The sequence below is a fragment of the Cotesia glomerata genome, linkage group LG2 (assembly GCF_020080835.1).
Source record: "Cotesia glomerata isolate CgM1 linkage group LG2, MPM_Cglom_v2.3, whole genome shotgun sequence".
NCBI classification, from domain to species: Eukaryota; Metazoa; Arthropoda; class Insecta; order Hymenoptera; family Braconidae; genus Cotesia; species Cotesia glomerata.
The window spans coordinates 521,350-535,888 of record NC_058159.1 but is presented as its reverse complement, the minus strand read 5'-3'; the positions used below and the strand labels follow the sequence as shown (position 1 = coordinate 535,888).

Sequence of the window (14,539 nt, the reverse complement as noted above, 5' to 3'; positions counted from 1 at the left end):
ATATATATATATTAAAAGAAAAAACACCTCGAACCGTATCTCCAATATTTTTGTATTAATTTTTCTTGCATTATTCATTCAATTTATTTTATTACTATACATTTTAATTTACTATGTAATAACTTTTTATTTAGAGACCGCAATTTTATTTTATTTTAGATATTATCATTTGTGATAAATCACAAATTCATTTTTTGAAAATAAAAATTATAATTATAACATAAATTATTTTAAAATTTAATTCAATCCTGATTCATTATTTTTATGTTAAAAAAAAAATTAATTAATAAGTTTTAATAGTAATAAAAAAATTAAAATTACTGGGGATTAAAAAAAATTAAATAAATTGGTAATAAATAATAAAAACTAAAAATAAATAAAAAATAACCTGGTTCAAGTCCATGGATGTTTAATTTCTTGTTTTATTATTGATTTATAAACCATTAAAACTTGATTACAAAAGAGAATGATGTGAAATTACTCTCTTAACATCTTTTCTTTTTGTCTGGCAAGCTTCTTTTTGCTCAATTTCTTTTTCGATGGCTCTTCTTCGGTGGCTTTGGTAACCACGTCTTCTTTTTCTGTCAAAATGACTTCAATGTGACAAGGTGAGCTCATGTAAGCTGTAAAAAAATTTTTTAACTATAATTTCAAATCTTGGAGCCGTAAAAGAGACACGGAAAGAACAAAATGACACTGGATATCATCCCAGATTATACTGTGTGAAAAAAAAAATTTAGATAGTAGCTGGTATAATCTAGATTACAATGAATATAATTTAGATTACAATTAGTATAGTCCAGATATCACGCAGTATAATCTGGGATGATATCCAGTGTCATCTTGTTCTTTCCGTGTATTAAGGTAGTAGAGTCTGGTAACTTATGCCTATTTTCATGACTTCTTTGGAGGGTGGTTTTTTATAGGAAAATAAAAATGAATTATCTTGAATATTTAGAGTGTTTTTATTTACATATTGAAAATATAAAAAAAAATTTAATAGTTTATTACTATTGTTATTGTCACTCGAAGTTGGAACTTCAAAAAAAAATGCACGTGGGTGGCCCGGGTCCTAACTTTTTTTCTACTGAACCGATTGCTTTCAAATTTTAACAGGCTGTTCTAAACACTTATAGTTCTCGTCGGTACTAACGAGAATTTTTTTCACCCCCAACTTTTTATTTTACAACCCTTTCTTGGCTAAAATAAAAGGAATTTTTTTTCCAAAGTCCGCCATTTTGTTATTTACCCTTGAAATTTAACTTCAGTAGTTCCGACCAGAATGACATGTCTATAGATTAAGAATAATCAAGAATATTTGATTTCAGATAACATCAAGAGCCAAAATCACCCGGGCCACTCACGTGCATTTTTTTTGAGGTTCCAACTTCGAGTGACAATAATAATAGTAATAAACTATTAAATTCCTTTTTATATTTTCAATATGTAAATAAAAACACTCTAAATATTCAAGATAATTCATTTTTATTTTTCTATAAAAAACCACCCTCCAAAGAAGTCATGAAAATAGGCATAAGTTACCAGACTACTACCTTAAAATAAATAAATAAAATAATGTAAGAGTGAAACTTACGGTTAATACGACCGTGAGCACGGTAAGTCCTTCTACGTAAGCACGGAGCATGGTTCACCTGAATGTGGTCAATGACCAGTCGGTCAACATCCAAACCCTTGTAATCAGCATTGGACTCGGCGTTGCGCAAAAGCTGGAGCAAAAATTCAGCCGATTTCTTGGGCCATCTACCTTGGGTAGTTCCGAACTGCTTAGCTTGAGCGCAACGTCCAACTCCACCATTGAATCGTCTGAATGGGACGCACTCTTTGTGTTCCATCACAGCTTTAAGATACTTTTGAGCTCTTCTCAGAGTCAAGTTTTTAATAGCTCTTGCTGTTTCATGGGTATTCTGTAGTTTTAAATTTATAAATAAATTTTTTCATCAATGCAATATTCATAAAAAAATGATATTTGGAATTTTACAGTTCAAGTAATTCAGTAAGTCAAAAAAGTGAATTTTTTTAATTAGTAATTAATTGAAAATGTATGAAAATTAAGTTAGCCGACATTTAAAAATTTTTTAATTTTTTTTTTATTGAAAAAATGACTACAAAAAAAAAAGAAAAATAATTTTCATTTGTAAAAAACTTTAAGTGCAATTTATTAAAAATATTTTTTTGTTCTACTTTAATTATTAAAAAAAAATCAAAAAATTAAAAACGTCGGCTAACTTTCGTATCATGAAAATGTTTATTATTTAGAGTAAAATTCAAAGTTAGGTCCAAGTGCTTGACTGTCAAGCTACCATATAAAATAAAAAAATTTTTAATTATTGACAGTACTGTGAACAGTAACCATCTGATAATTTTCACGTTTTTATATAAAATTATTTTTAAAAATTCATATTTTATTGATACTTAAATAAACAGACGTTTAAAATTTTTTTTATTTATTTCATTAATTAAATTAGAACTGAAAAAACATTTTTTTTTTTAATTTTTGATGACATTAAAATTAGCAGTTACTTGATAATTTTTTTAATTTAATTCAACAAATTAATCTTTTTTGAAAAATTATTTTTAAAAAATTGCAGTTATAATTTTTAAAAATTTCTACATGACAATTTTTTTTTTCTTATTTATTTTTGCTATAATTATGAAAATTAATTCAGCACATATTTAATAATTTAAAAAATTTTACAGCAAATAAATTATGGCAAAAAAAAAATGGATATTTAGAAATTTTAAAAAATAAAAAATGCAATTTTTTAAAAATAATTTTTTCGAACAAATTTTTTTGATAAATAAAATTAGAAAATTGTTAAGTGACTGCTAACTTTAATGTCATTAATTTATTTGTTAAAAAAATTCTAAAAATTAATAAATACCTACTAAATTAATTCTCATAAATTTTTTAATTTTCTTATTATTTTTTCATAAAAAAAACTGTCAAATTAATATTCATAAATTTAATTGACATAAATAAAGGGATGTCTGTTGCATTCAGTACATAGTTCTTATAGGTGTCGAGAGTCATGAGTTTAGATCACAAGATTTAGAGGTTAGGGCTCATTATTATAAAGAAAAAATAAAAAAATAAATACTCACTTTAAAATGTACCCTCAAGTTGGAACCGCGAGCTTTGCACGATTTGGTGATATTAGACGGCTCCTTAGAATAACGGCCCATTTTGTCTACAAATTAAAACACTTTATTAATAAAATTAACCTTACAAACAATATGAACGCGAGCAACAAGCCAGCGTGTTACTTGACACTAAATATTCATCAGTCATTCAAGATTCGACCGACAATAAATAACTATTTAATAAAAATAAAACTTCAAAATTTTATCTTTTACTTTAAAAATTTTTTATTCATTAATATTCTCTCTAATTAAAGATGCAATTAGATTTTTTTAGCAATTCAGAATGGAACATACCTTCGTGCGATACGCTTAGGAAAAGAGAAAGACCGATCAACACGGCGTTAAGGACGTCGTTTCAACGCAACTAGAATTTCCGGGAACAAGGCGCCATCTTGTGGATTTTTCAAATCTTATCAACTATACTCGAATTGTTGCAAGTTCTTGGAGCGTTTTTTTCTTACTGATTATTAATTACACTTAATTTATTTATTTATTCACAGTAAATAAAAAATACTTAATTCAATAATTTTTCTAACCTTGAAATATTTATTTTGATATTAAATTTATTAATTCTTTTTTTGGGATTTTATTTTTGAATCTTTAAAATATTTTTTAGGGAGTGAACAGGAAGTTTAGCAGAAGTGAGCGTAGCTGTCAATAAAAAAGAATATTCTGAGTGACAAATAACAATTGGCGATAAAAATTTATAAATATATATATATTTATTAACAATATAAATTTAATTTTAATAATTAATATTATCAATTAATAATTTTGCAGTTATTTAATCATTAATTTAGAATAAAAAGTAACTTTATTGATTTATTCGGTGAAAGTTTGAGTAAATTAATTGTTTGGTTAGTTTTTTATTGATAATTAGTTATTATTAAAGTCAACAATATTTAATTAATTAATTAAAATCTTATAAAATTAATTTGTTTTATTAAAGAAAAAAAAATTTATTTTTCAAGTCATGAATTATTTTTTTTAATAATTTGCGTGTTAATAAATAAATAATTAAAGTGAATTTTTGATTAAAAAGTAATTTAAAAGATTATAAAATAATTATGTCGAAAAATAAATTGAACTTAACACTACCTGCTGGTTCTATTGAACCGGCACCGGTGGTATCTCCATCGCCACCAGTACCACCTCTTCCAAGCTACCCGGAACCACCTGTAATACCTGAGTAAGATTAATTTTATTTATTAATTATTTATTTTAAGTGTAAAAATTAGATAAATTTATTATCTAATGATTTTTTCAGTGGTGTAATGGGAAAAATCAGTATCGATGCGATACAAGAAAGATTAGAAGAGTTAGAGATGGACGAGGAGCAGAGAAAACGCTTGGAGAGTTTCTTGGGACAGAAGGAGCAAGTCGGCGAGCTGTGTGATGATGATTTTGAAAAGCTGGGCGAGCTGGGAGCTGGCAATGGGGGTGTTGTTATGAAAGTCAGGCATAAAAAATATGGTTTGATTATGGCACGGAAGGTAAATAAATTTTTATTGTGAAAAAGAAAAATATTTATTTATTTACTCATTAATTATTTCAGTTAATACACTTAGAAGTTAAGCCGGCGATTAAGAAACAAATTATTCGGGAGCTTAAAGTACTTCATGAGTGTAATTTTGCTCATATTGTTGGATTTTACGGAGCATTTTATAGGTAATTTATTTAGATTTTATTAACTTTTTAGTTAAATTTTATGTCATTGCAAAATTCTAGATGCATAATTAAAAAATGACCTTGTATCTTGTGAACTATTGACATTTTTAAAGATATAAGCTCATCTTGATGTTACACTCATCGAGACCTTTCATTTGAGTACCCACATCAATTTTTTCATATATTTATATATATTATATATATGTATATATGAAAAATATATCAAAAATGCATGTGGGTACTCAAATGAAAGCTCTCGATGAGTATAACATCAGGATGAGCTTATATCTTAAAAAATGTCAATATTTAAGAAATGACCTTATATCTTGTCAGCTATTAACATTTTTAAAGATATAAGCTCATTTTGATGTTACACTCATCGAGACCTTTCATTTGAGTACCCACATCAATTTTTTCATATATTTATATATATTATATATATGTATACATGAAAAATATATAAAAAATGCATGTGGGTACTTAAATGAAAGGTCTCGATAAGTGTAACATTGAAATGAGCTTATATCGTAAAAAATGTGAATAATTAAGAAATGACATTCTATCTTGTGAATTATTAACATTTTTAAAGATGTAAGCTCATCCTGATGTTACACTCATCGAGACCTTTCATTTGAGTACCGACATCAATTTTTCATATATTTATGTATATTATATATATGTATATATGAAAAATATATCAAAAATGCATGTGGGTACTCAAATGAAAGCTCTCGATGAGTGTAACATCGGGATGAGCTTATACTTTTAAAAACATCAATATTTAAGAAAGTACCGTGCAGTTTAACAAAAGTCATTATTTAATAAAGCAAAATCTTATTTATCTATAGTTCACAAGTCACGGCAGTCACGCAGTGACTGCTAGGCTGCTATTTTCTTTTTATTGTTATAAAAATAGGCATGACATTTTTCCTTAAGAAAAAAAAAAAAATAAAATACTTAGTCAACATTGACATTCGGATAGTGGCTACATCAATATACACTCTCCAGTGTATCAAGAAATTCAATAAAACAATTGATAAAATAAATAAAAAATAATTACTAAAAAAAATTTATTTGCTTATAATTATAGTGACGGAGAAATAAGTATATGTATGGAGTACATGGACGGTGGTTCACTGGACTTGATTTTAAAAAAAGCAGGCCGTATACCCGAGCCAATTCTCGGAACAATAACATCAGCGGTAAGTCTAAATCCTTACAAATTAAAACAACTTTATTAACAAATTTACACATTTATTTAAAAACAATTTATTTTCTAATTTTAATAATAAGTTTCACTATAAATAATACTCTTTGGATAATTTCTGATACAATATCTTCTAAATTCATCGTACCCCCACAAAAATAATCCAAGAGGCAAACAGGGTAGAAACCAGTAAGGATCAATCGGGAAAGTTTTAAGAATTCTTCCAATCCCCGGCGTGTATAAAATAAAAGCCGTCAAAAATATTTCAAAAATAAATGAAAGATTCAAAAACCAATTATCCATTCCCTGTTGAATCAGAGAATTCCTCCTAGTTTTGCACATCAGCAAGTCAATCATCTGAGTAGTAACAATCGAGATAAAGTACCCAGTCCTCGCTTCGCTCAGCAGCTCCATGCGGCTTTGATAGTTCCACATCTGTCCATAAGAATCCTTCAAATCATCAATGTTCTTATTCTCCCAATCTTGTCTCAGACCGAACAAATCTCCGGGCAAGAACCCATGATAGCCAAGAATAAAAAAGTAATTAGTAAAACCCGCCAGCGCCTGAGTCATACCGATTTGCCCATAAGCCACAGAGATAAGTCTTTTGTTAACCAATTTATCATACTGGGGATTTCTCGGAGGTCGCTTCATAATATCCGACTCAGCTTTTTCATAAGCCAGCGCAATTGCCGGGAGCATGTCAGTCCCAATGTCAATGCACAGCACCAGTTCCATGACTAGAGGCAGCGGAATTGACAAAATCAGGCCGCTTAGCATCGGTAACATTTCCGGAATCCCCGAAGTGAGCGTATAAGCAATAGATTTTTTTAAATTATCAAAAATCAGTCTGCCTTCTTCAATCCCCGTGACGATTGACGAGAAATTGTCGTCCATCAGCACCATATCTGCCGCGCTTTTGGCAACATCCGACCCAGTAACACCCATCGCAATGCCAATATCTGCTTTGCGTAGCGCCGGAGAATCGTTAACTCCGTCACCAGTAACCGCGACTATTTCTCCAAGCCTCTGGCAGCTTTCAACAATTATCAATTTTTGCTGCGGCGACGTTCTAGCAAACACTATCTCTTCATAACTTTTTATAAGATTGTCCAAATCATTATCAGTCATAAATCGTAGCTCCGTTCCAGTTACAATCACCGCTTGGTAATTTTCTTCAGCACTGTTAGAATTTGAAGAGATATTTGATAATTTGATGTTAGTATTAGCATTGTTATTGCTAAATTTGGTATCCAAGTGGAGGAATTTTTCAAAACGCGTCTCGTGGCCCTCGCCGATGATCCCCACCATTTTGGCGATAGCCATCGCAGTGACCGGGTGATCCCCAGTCACCATTATCACCTTAATCCCCGCGGCGCGACAAGTATGAACCGCGTCGGGCACTGAAGGCCTAGGAGGGTCCAACAGACTTAGCAATCCCACAAATCTGTAACCCTTCATCGGAAAATTGTAGTTCTCAATCGCTGAAGTGTCGAATTGATAATCCTCAGCGTAGTTTGTGTACGGGAGGAAAAAATCGCAGTAAGCAAGCACGCGCTCACCCAAAAATCCCAATTCAGTACAAGCGTGTCTTATTTCCAGTGTATCCTGCGGAGTCAAAGGCCTCGTGGTTCCGTCCATTGACAAAATATCCGCACAAAAGTCCATTATAACCTCCGGAGCTCCTTTAATGAAGATATTGAAGCCCTTTTCGTCTCTATGTATCGAAAGTTGGTACTTAGTAACTGAACTAAAGGGAATTTCAGCTACTTTAGGATAATTAGCGCGGTATCTCTTGGTAGAGTGAATATGCTCGCAGAATCTAATGATTCCTGTCTCAGAAGCGTCGCCAATAACATCACGATCTTCAATTCGTATGAACAAATCCGAATCAACGCGAAATTCAGCTCTTAAACACAAAGTAGCGGCTTTTATCACGGAATTGAACGCTGGTTTTTCGAGCAACAAGTCTCGCTCTACTCCCAGATTTCCGAGAACTGCCGACACATGATGCCGAATATTTCCGAACCAAATATTAGAGACAGTCATTTTATTAAGCGTCAAAGTACCCGTTTTGTCGGAGCATATCGTCGAAGTGCTTCCTAGTGTTTCAACAGCTTCCAAATTGCGGACGAGGCAATTTTTGCTGGCCATTTTCTTGGCCGTCAGAGTGAGACTTGTTGTCACTGTCACTAACAAAACTTCAGGTACATTTGATATTACGATGCTCAGCAAGTAAATAAAGCCTTTCATGATGCTGCCTTCGAGTACCAGCGAAACTGTGAAGAAGATTATTCCAAAAACTAAAGACACTATCGAGATTATCTTAACAAAGTGCTTTATTTCTTTGGCGATCGGGGTTTCGTCCTTGCAGACTTGGGTGGTCAGCCCAGCCAGCCGGCCTATCATCGTTTTATCCCCAGTGGCAATAACTATCCCCGTGCCTTCTCCTGCGACGGCATAAGAAGAAAAGAACGCAAAGTTTTGCGACTCGAGAGGATTTGGGTCTGTTGGATAGTCCGATCTAGAAATTGGTTCACTTTCTCCGGTGATACTAGAGTTCTCAACCCTTAAACCAACTGATCTTATTATCCGTATGTCTGCTGGTATCTTGTCACCTAATCTTATCTCGACAATGTCTCCTCTGACGACTTCCTCCGTTGGAATCAGCTTTTTTTCCCCGCTTCTTATCACTAGCGCGAAAGTTGGCACCATTCGGGTGAACGACTCCATCACACGCGAGTTCTTTCCTTCTTGGATGTAAGAAAACAGACCGGATATCACGCAAATTACAACTATCATCACTCCGAACCATTCTATGCCCTCTTCCTCGGTGTGACCCAGCAGGATTTCTACAAAGTAAATCAGGAAGCAGAGCCCTGCGCAAATCCACAGTAGGATCGCGAACCCGGAGAACATTGATTTGAATAATTTTACGTACTCCGGAGTTACTTTTGGAGGTGAAAGAGCGTTCGGTTCTTGAGCCAGACGCAATTGAGCTTCTTCGTTGGTCAATCCGGTTTCTATGTGGGTGTTTAGTTTCAAACACAGCTCGTCTAGGGGGATTATGTGGTCGTCTGTTTGCAATTCTTGATGCAGGTCTATTATTTCGTCGTCGGTTAATTTTTTCTTTTGCAACTGAGGAGCTGGCCCTTTTTTTGTTGATAGTAATGATGACCCTGCTAATGACATTATTTATTATTTATTTATTTGTTTATTTATTTTAATGTTTATACTGAGATTGAGGTTTGATTATAGTACTTGAATATTGCTGGTTTTTGTTTTTTGTTTATATTGTTTTATATAAAGTTGATTATATAAAAACTCTATAATAAGTTTATGGTAATGGTTTTTTTTTTTTTTTTTTTTTTTTTTTTTAGGTTCTCAAAGGACTGAGTTACTTGAGAGATAAACACGCAATAATGCATCGTGATGTTAAGCCAAGTAATATATTAGTTAACAGTGCTGGTGAAATAAAAATATGCGACTTTGGAGTATCGGGACAGTTGATTGATTCAATGGCTAATTCGTTTGTAGGCACTCGGAGTTATATGTCGGTAAGTATTATTTTGACAAAATTTTTTTTCAATTTTTTTTGACAAATAAATTTGTGCAGTTTGTAAATAAATTTTGTGATTTTTATTTACAGCCTGAAAGATTGCAAGGTACTCATTATTCGGTACAAAGTGATATCTGGTCACTGGGATTATCACTCGTTGAAATGGCTATTGGAATGTACCCGATCCCACCGCCAGATACTAAAACATTGATATCGATATTTGGACCGCAAGTTGTTCAAAATTTAGAAAATACGACTGCTAATAATAAATCGACACCTTCACAATCGCCAGCTCATAGTAAGATTAGTCAATTTATTATGATAAGTATTTAGGTTGCATTCGAAAATGCTCTATCTATAGATACATTATTAAGAAATGACCTTGTATCTTGAAAACTATTGACATTTTTAAAGATATAAGCTCATCCCAATTTTACACTCATCAAGAGCTTTCATTCAAATACCCACATCAATTTTTCATATATTTTATATATTTATATATATTACATATATTTACATATGAAAAATATATCAAAAATGCATGTGGGTACTCAAATGAAAGCACTTGATGAGTTTAACATCGGAATGAGCTTATGTCTTTAAAATGTCAATGATTAAGAAATGACCTTGTATCTCGTGAATTATTGACATTTTTAAAGATATAAACTCATCCCGATGTTATGCCCATCGAGACCTTTCATTTGAGTACCCACATCATTTTTTCATATATTTATATATATCATATATATCTATATATGAAAAATATATCAAAAATGCATGTGGGTACTCAAATGAAAGCACTTGATGAGTGTAACATCGGAATGAGCTTCTATCTTTAAAAATGTCAGTAGTTGACAAGATACAAGATCATTTCTTAATTATTGATATTTTTTAAGATATAAGCTCATTCCGATGTTACACTCATCAAGAGCTTTCATTTGAGTACCCACATCAATTTTTCATATATTTTATATATTTATATATATTACATATATTACATATATGTTTACATGAAAAATATATCAAAAATGCATGTGGGTACTCAAATGAAAGCTCTTGATGAGTGTAACATCGAGATGAGCTTATATCTTTAAAAACATCAATATGTAAGAAAGTACAGTGCAATTTAACAAAAGTCATTATTTAATAAACCAAAATTTCATTTATTTATATTTCACAAGTCACGGCAGTTACATAGTGACTGCAAGGTTGCTAGTATAAATTACATTATAATTTTTTTATTATTATAGGTGCAAGTAGCCCACGACCCATGGCAATCTTTGAATTGCTAGACTACATTGTTAATGAACCGCCACCCAAATTACCAGCTGGGATTTTTACAGACTCCTTTACTGATTTTGTTGACCGTTGTTTAAAGAAAAATCCAGCCGAACGTGCTGATTTAAAAACACTTATGGTAAGTACATTTATTTTATATAATAAAAAAAAAATTTTTTAATGACTTAAAATATTATTGAGTTAATTTTTTTTATCCAAAACAATTTAATAAAATATTATAGAGCCATGAATGGATCAAAAAAGCTGAATCTGAGAATGTAGACATCGCAGGATGGGTATGTCGAACAATGGATCTGCAACCCACAACTCCAACTCGTTTAGCGAACGTACAGTCTTGAATAAATGTCACTCTTACATACTTGACAACATACATACACGTTCAGTACTCCTAAATGAATGTTTATTATTTCGTCATAATATTTTTTTTAAAATAAATCTGTTACCTTGATTTGAACGATTTGAACAGTGGCTTTTTAAATTCAGATCTTTCACTTCTTGGATTATATATAATATAATAATAAGAATGATTGACAAATCTATGAATTAATAATTAAATCCAAAAAATTTGGATTATTTATTAATTTTCGAATAATAAAAATTAAAAGCGAGATTAATTGATAAAATTGTGCTTATAATATAAAATAATCTATTGATAAATGAACTCTAATTATAATAATAACAACTGTAAATTAAGTAATTATGAAAAAAAAGTCGCTTACACTTGTGCATTACACGCCACTGTGCTTGAAAAACTTCATATATTATTTTTATTACTTAATTAATATTGAGTATTGATTTTTTTTACTTTATATTTAGTTACCTTATAAAAGTATGTAAGAAACAATTAATAGTATATATTTAGTATCGTTATTCTCATGAGCATCGCTGTATGTTACTGTGATAAGAATCTTATTCAATGAACAAGTAATTAAAAATAAATATATTAATTAACAACAGCTATAAATATAAAACAATAAACAATAGTTATAGATACAATAGTTCCTATTTAATAACTAATATAATGTATATGGGCAATACTTTCTGAAAGACACTATTCTAAACTAATTAGCTAGATTGTTTTTAATGAATTTTCACATGAAAGCCATCGTATTTTCTTATATTTATTTCAATTCAAATAAATCAATTTTTTTTTCTGTAAATTAGTTAATAAATTACAAACAACCTTGCAGTTACTATGTAACTGCCGTGACTTGTGAATTATAAATAAATAAATTTTTGCTTCATTAAGTAATGAATTTTGTTAAATTGCACCGTACTTTTTTTACTATTGACATTTTTAAAGATATAAGCTTATCCCGATGTTACACTCATCAAGAGCTTTCATTTGAGTACCCGCATGCATTTTTCATATATTTTTCATATATACATATATATAATATAGATAAATATATAAAATATATGAAAAATTGATGTGGGTACTCAAATGAAAGCTCTCGATGATTATAACATCAAGATGAGCTTATATCTTTAAAAATGTCAGTAGTTGACAAGATACAACAAGGTAATTTCTTAATTATTGAGATTCTTTAAAATTTAAGCTCATCCCGATGTTACACTCATCAAGAGCTTTCATTTGAGTACCCACATCAATTTTTCATATATTTTATATATTTATATATATTACATATATGTATATATGAGAAATATATCAAAAATGCATGTAGGTACTCAAATGAAAGGTCTTGATGAGTGTAACATCAGGATGAGCTTATTTCTTTAAAAATGTCAATAGTTCACAGGATACAAGGTCATTTCTTAATTATTGATATTTTTAAAGACATAAGCTCATCCCGATGTTACATTCATCGAGAGCTTTCATTTAAGTACCCACATGCATTTTTGATATATTTATCATATATACATATATATAATATATATAAATATGTATAATATATGAAAAATTGATGTGGGTACTCAAATGAAAGGTCTTGATGAGTATTACATCAGGGTGAGCTTATTTTTTTAAAAATGTCAATAGTTCACGAGATACAAGGTCATTGCTTAATTATGCATCTTGAGATAGAGCATTTTCGAATGCAGCCTAAATACTTATCATCATAAATTATAAATTGTTAATTATAAAAAAAGAATTATTGATGTTAATTAAGAGGATGTATAAATTTTTTTAAATTATATTGGATTAAAACCAAGTGCAAGAAAATACTATGGCTCTCAAGTACAAATAAAAAATTGTAATAATTAATTGTTTGTGTTCAATTAAAATAAATGATTTTTCACAAAAAAATATATTTAAAAAGGTAATATAACAACTGAATGTTTTTGTTAGACATCGTAGACCGATGTAAAAGTCTTAATGCACTTTGTTAAAATTTTAAGAAATATAATCGATGCCTCAACAAAACATATAGTATTGAATATTAATGGATTTATAAAAAAATAATTTAGTTTAAAGGAGTAGAGTCGCTTTTTTATCACGACGCTATAAGCGTCGTGATAAAAAGAGAGGAGTTAAATAGATTTAAATATATAAAAATTTAAGTTAATTTGTTAATCAACTGCGTGAAACGCTAAGAACTGATTTTTTATAATTTTCTTTTATTAATGCTCTTTTATTCCAGTATCTCAGAAATGGAATATCAATCCTGATGTTTTTACTAATAATTATTCAAATAACCCATTTATTATTAGTTATTATTATTAGATAACATTAATTGATAATCATTGTAAAATTGTTAATCTTCAATTCCAAAAAGCCATATGTTTTTATGTATTTATTATAATTATTATTAATTCATATAAAAAATAATTAATCGTTAATTATAAAATATAAATGATAAATTATAATAATGTGTATTGGTTTATCATGTTATAAAAAATATAAATATAATTAATCAAATTTATAATTTTTGTCATTTTTCCAGTTAGATTTTTTATATAAATTTAATTAATTATAAATTTATTAAATTTATATTTTATTAAAATTTTTTTAAAATTTTATAAAATAAAAACTTTTTTAAAATTTTACTTGACTTAATTATAAATTTATTAAATTTTAATTTATAAATTTTTTTTTTAATTTTATTTTATAAAATTTTATAAAATAAAAACTTTTATTAAAATTCTATTTAATAAAAATTTTTTTAAAATTTTATTTTTTAAAAATTAAAAAAGAAATTTAATTTATAAAAAAACTTTTTAAAAATTTTCTTTAACAAAAATTTTATTCAATTAAAAATTAAAACTTAATTTAGAAGTAAAAAAAAAAATAATATTTTATTTTTAAAAAATAGTGTTTTATTTTTCTGTCATTAGCATAGAGCGCCACCTGTAATAAAATTGAACTGTTCGTTAAGTAGTTTTAAATAATTTGACATGATGGCCTTACTATAATTTTTTTGAGGTTAATATTAATTATTCATTCGCACTCCTTATCTGTATTCTCCATGGACAGTATGTGTAATTACACTTACATTATTAAGTATATGTTCCATTACTTCTGATGAGTTTTTCAAGTTGTCTATTACATGGAGAGTGTCTAACTCTACGCTTCCGGACAACGTTGAAGATAATTAATTAATTAAAATAAAAAAAACAAGTGCTGCAGTGTTAATATTAGTTGTAAATTTTTATTTAAATCTAAATTTTTAATTATTAAAACTTTT

The 14,539-nt window shown here is 29.1% G+C and overlaps 3 protein-coding genes across 3 annotated transcripts; 1 reads left to right on the top strand and 2 right to left on the bottom strand.

The window, feature by feature from the left end:
- Positions 1–404: 404 nt before the first annotated feature.
- On the bottom strand, positions 405–3,576 carry LOC123259270 (60S ribosomal protein L17). The gene is made up of 4 exons (XM_044719621.1): positions 3,457–3,576; positions 3,124–3,209; positions 1,595–1,925; positions 405–623 (listed from the first exon to the last, which is right to left on the bottom strand). Exons 2-4 carry the CDS (start codon positions 3,202–3,204, stop codon positions 478–480), a joined length of 558 nt encoding a protein of 185 aa, XP_044575556.1. The 5' UTR covers positions 3,205–3,209; positions 3,457–3,576; the 3' UTR covers positions 405–477.
- A 609-nt stretch (positions 3,577–4,185) lies between these two features.
- On the top strand, positions 4,186–11,349 carry LOC123259268 (dual specificity mitogen-activated protein kinase kinase dSOR1). The gene is made up of 8 exons (XM_044719615.1): positions 4,186–4,351; positions 4,430–4,655; positions 4,718–4,830; positions 5,921–6,032; positions 9,418–9,594; positions 9,687–9,894; positions 10,847–11,013; positions 11,117–11,349. Exons 1-8 carry the CDS (start codon positions 4,230–4,232, stop codon positions 11,231–11,233), a joined length of 1,242 nt encoding a protein of 413 aa, XP_044575550.1. The 5' UTR covers positions 4,186–4,229; the 3' UTR covers positions 11,234–11,349.
- LOC123259266 (sodium/potassium-transporting ATPase subunit alpha-B-like) lies at positions 5,930–9,264 on the bottom strand. Its single transcript, XM_044719610.1, has one exon. The coding sequence runs from the start codon at positions 9,227–9,229 to the stop codon at positions 6,113–6,115; it is 3,117 nt and encodes a 1,038-aa protein (XP_044575545.1). The 5' UTR covers positions 9,230–9,264; the 3' UTR covers positions 5,930–6,112.
- Positions 11,350–14,539: the final 3,190 nt, after the last annotated feature.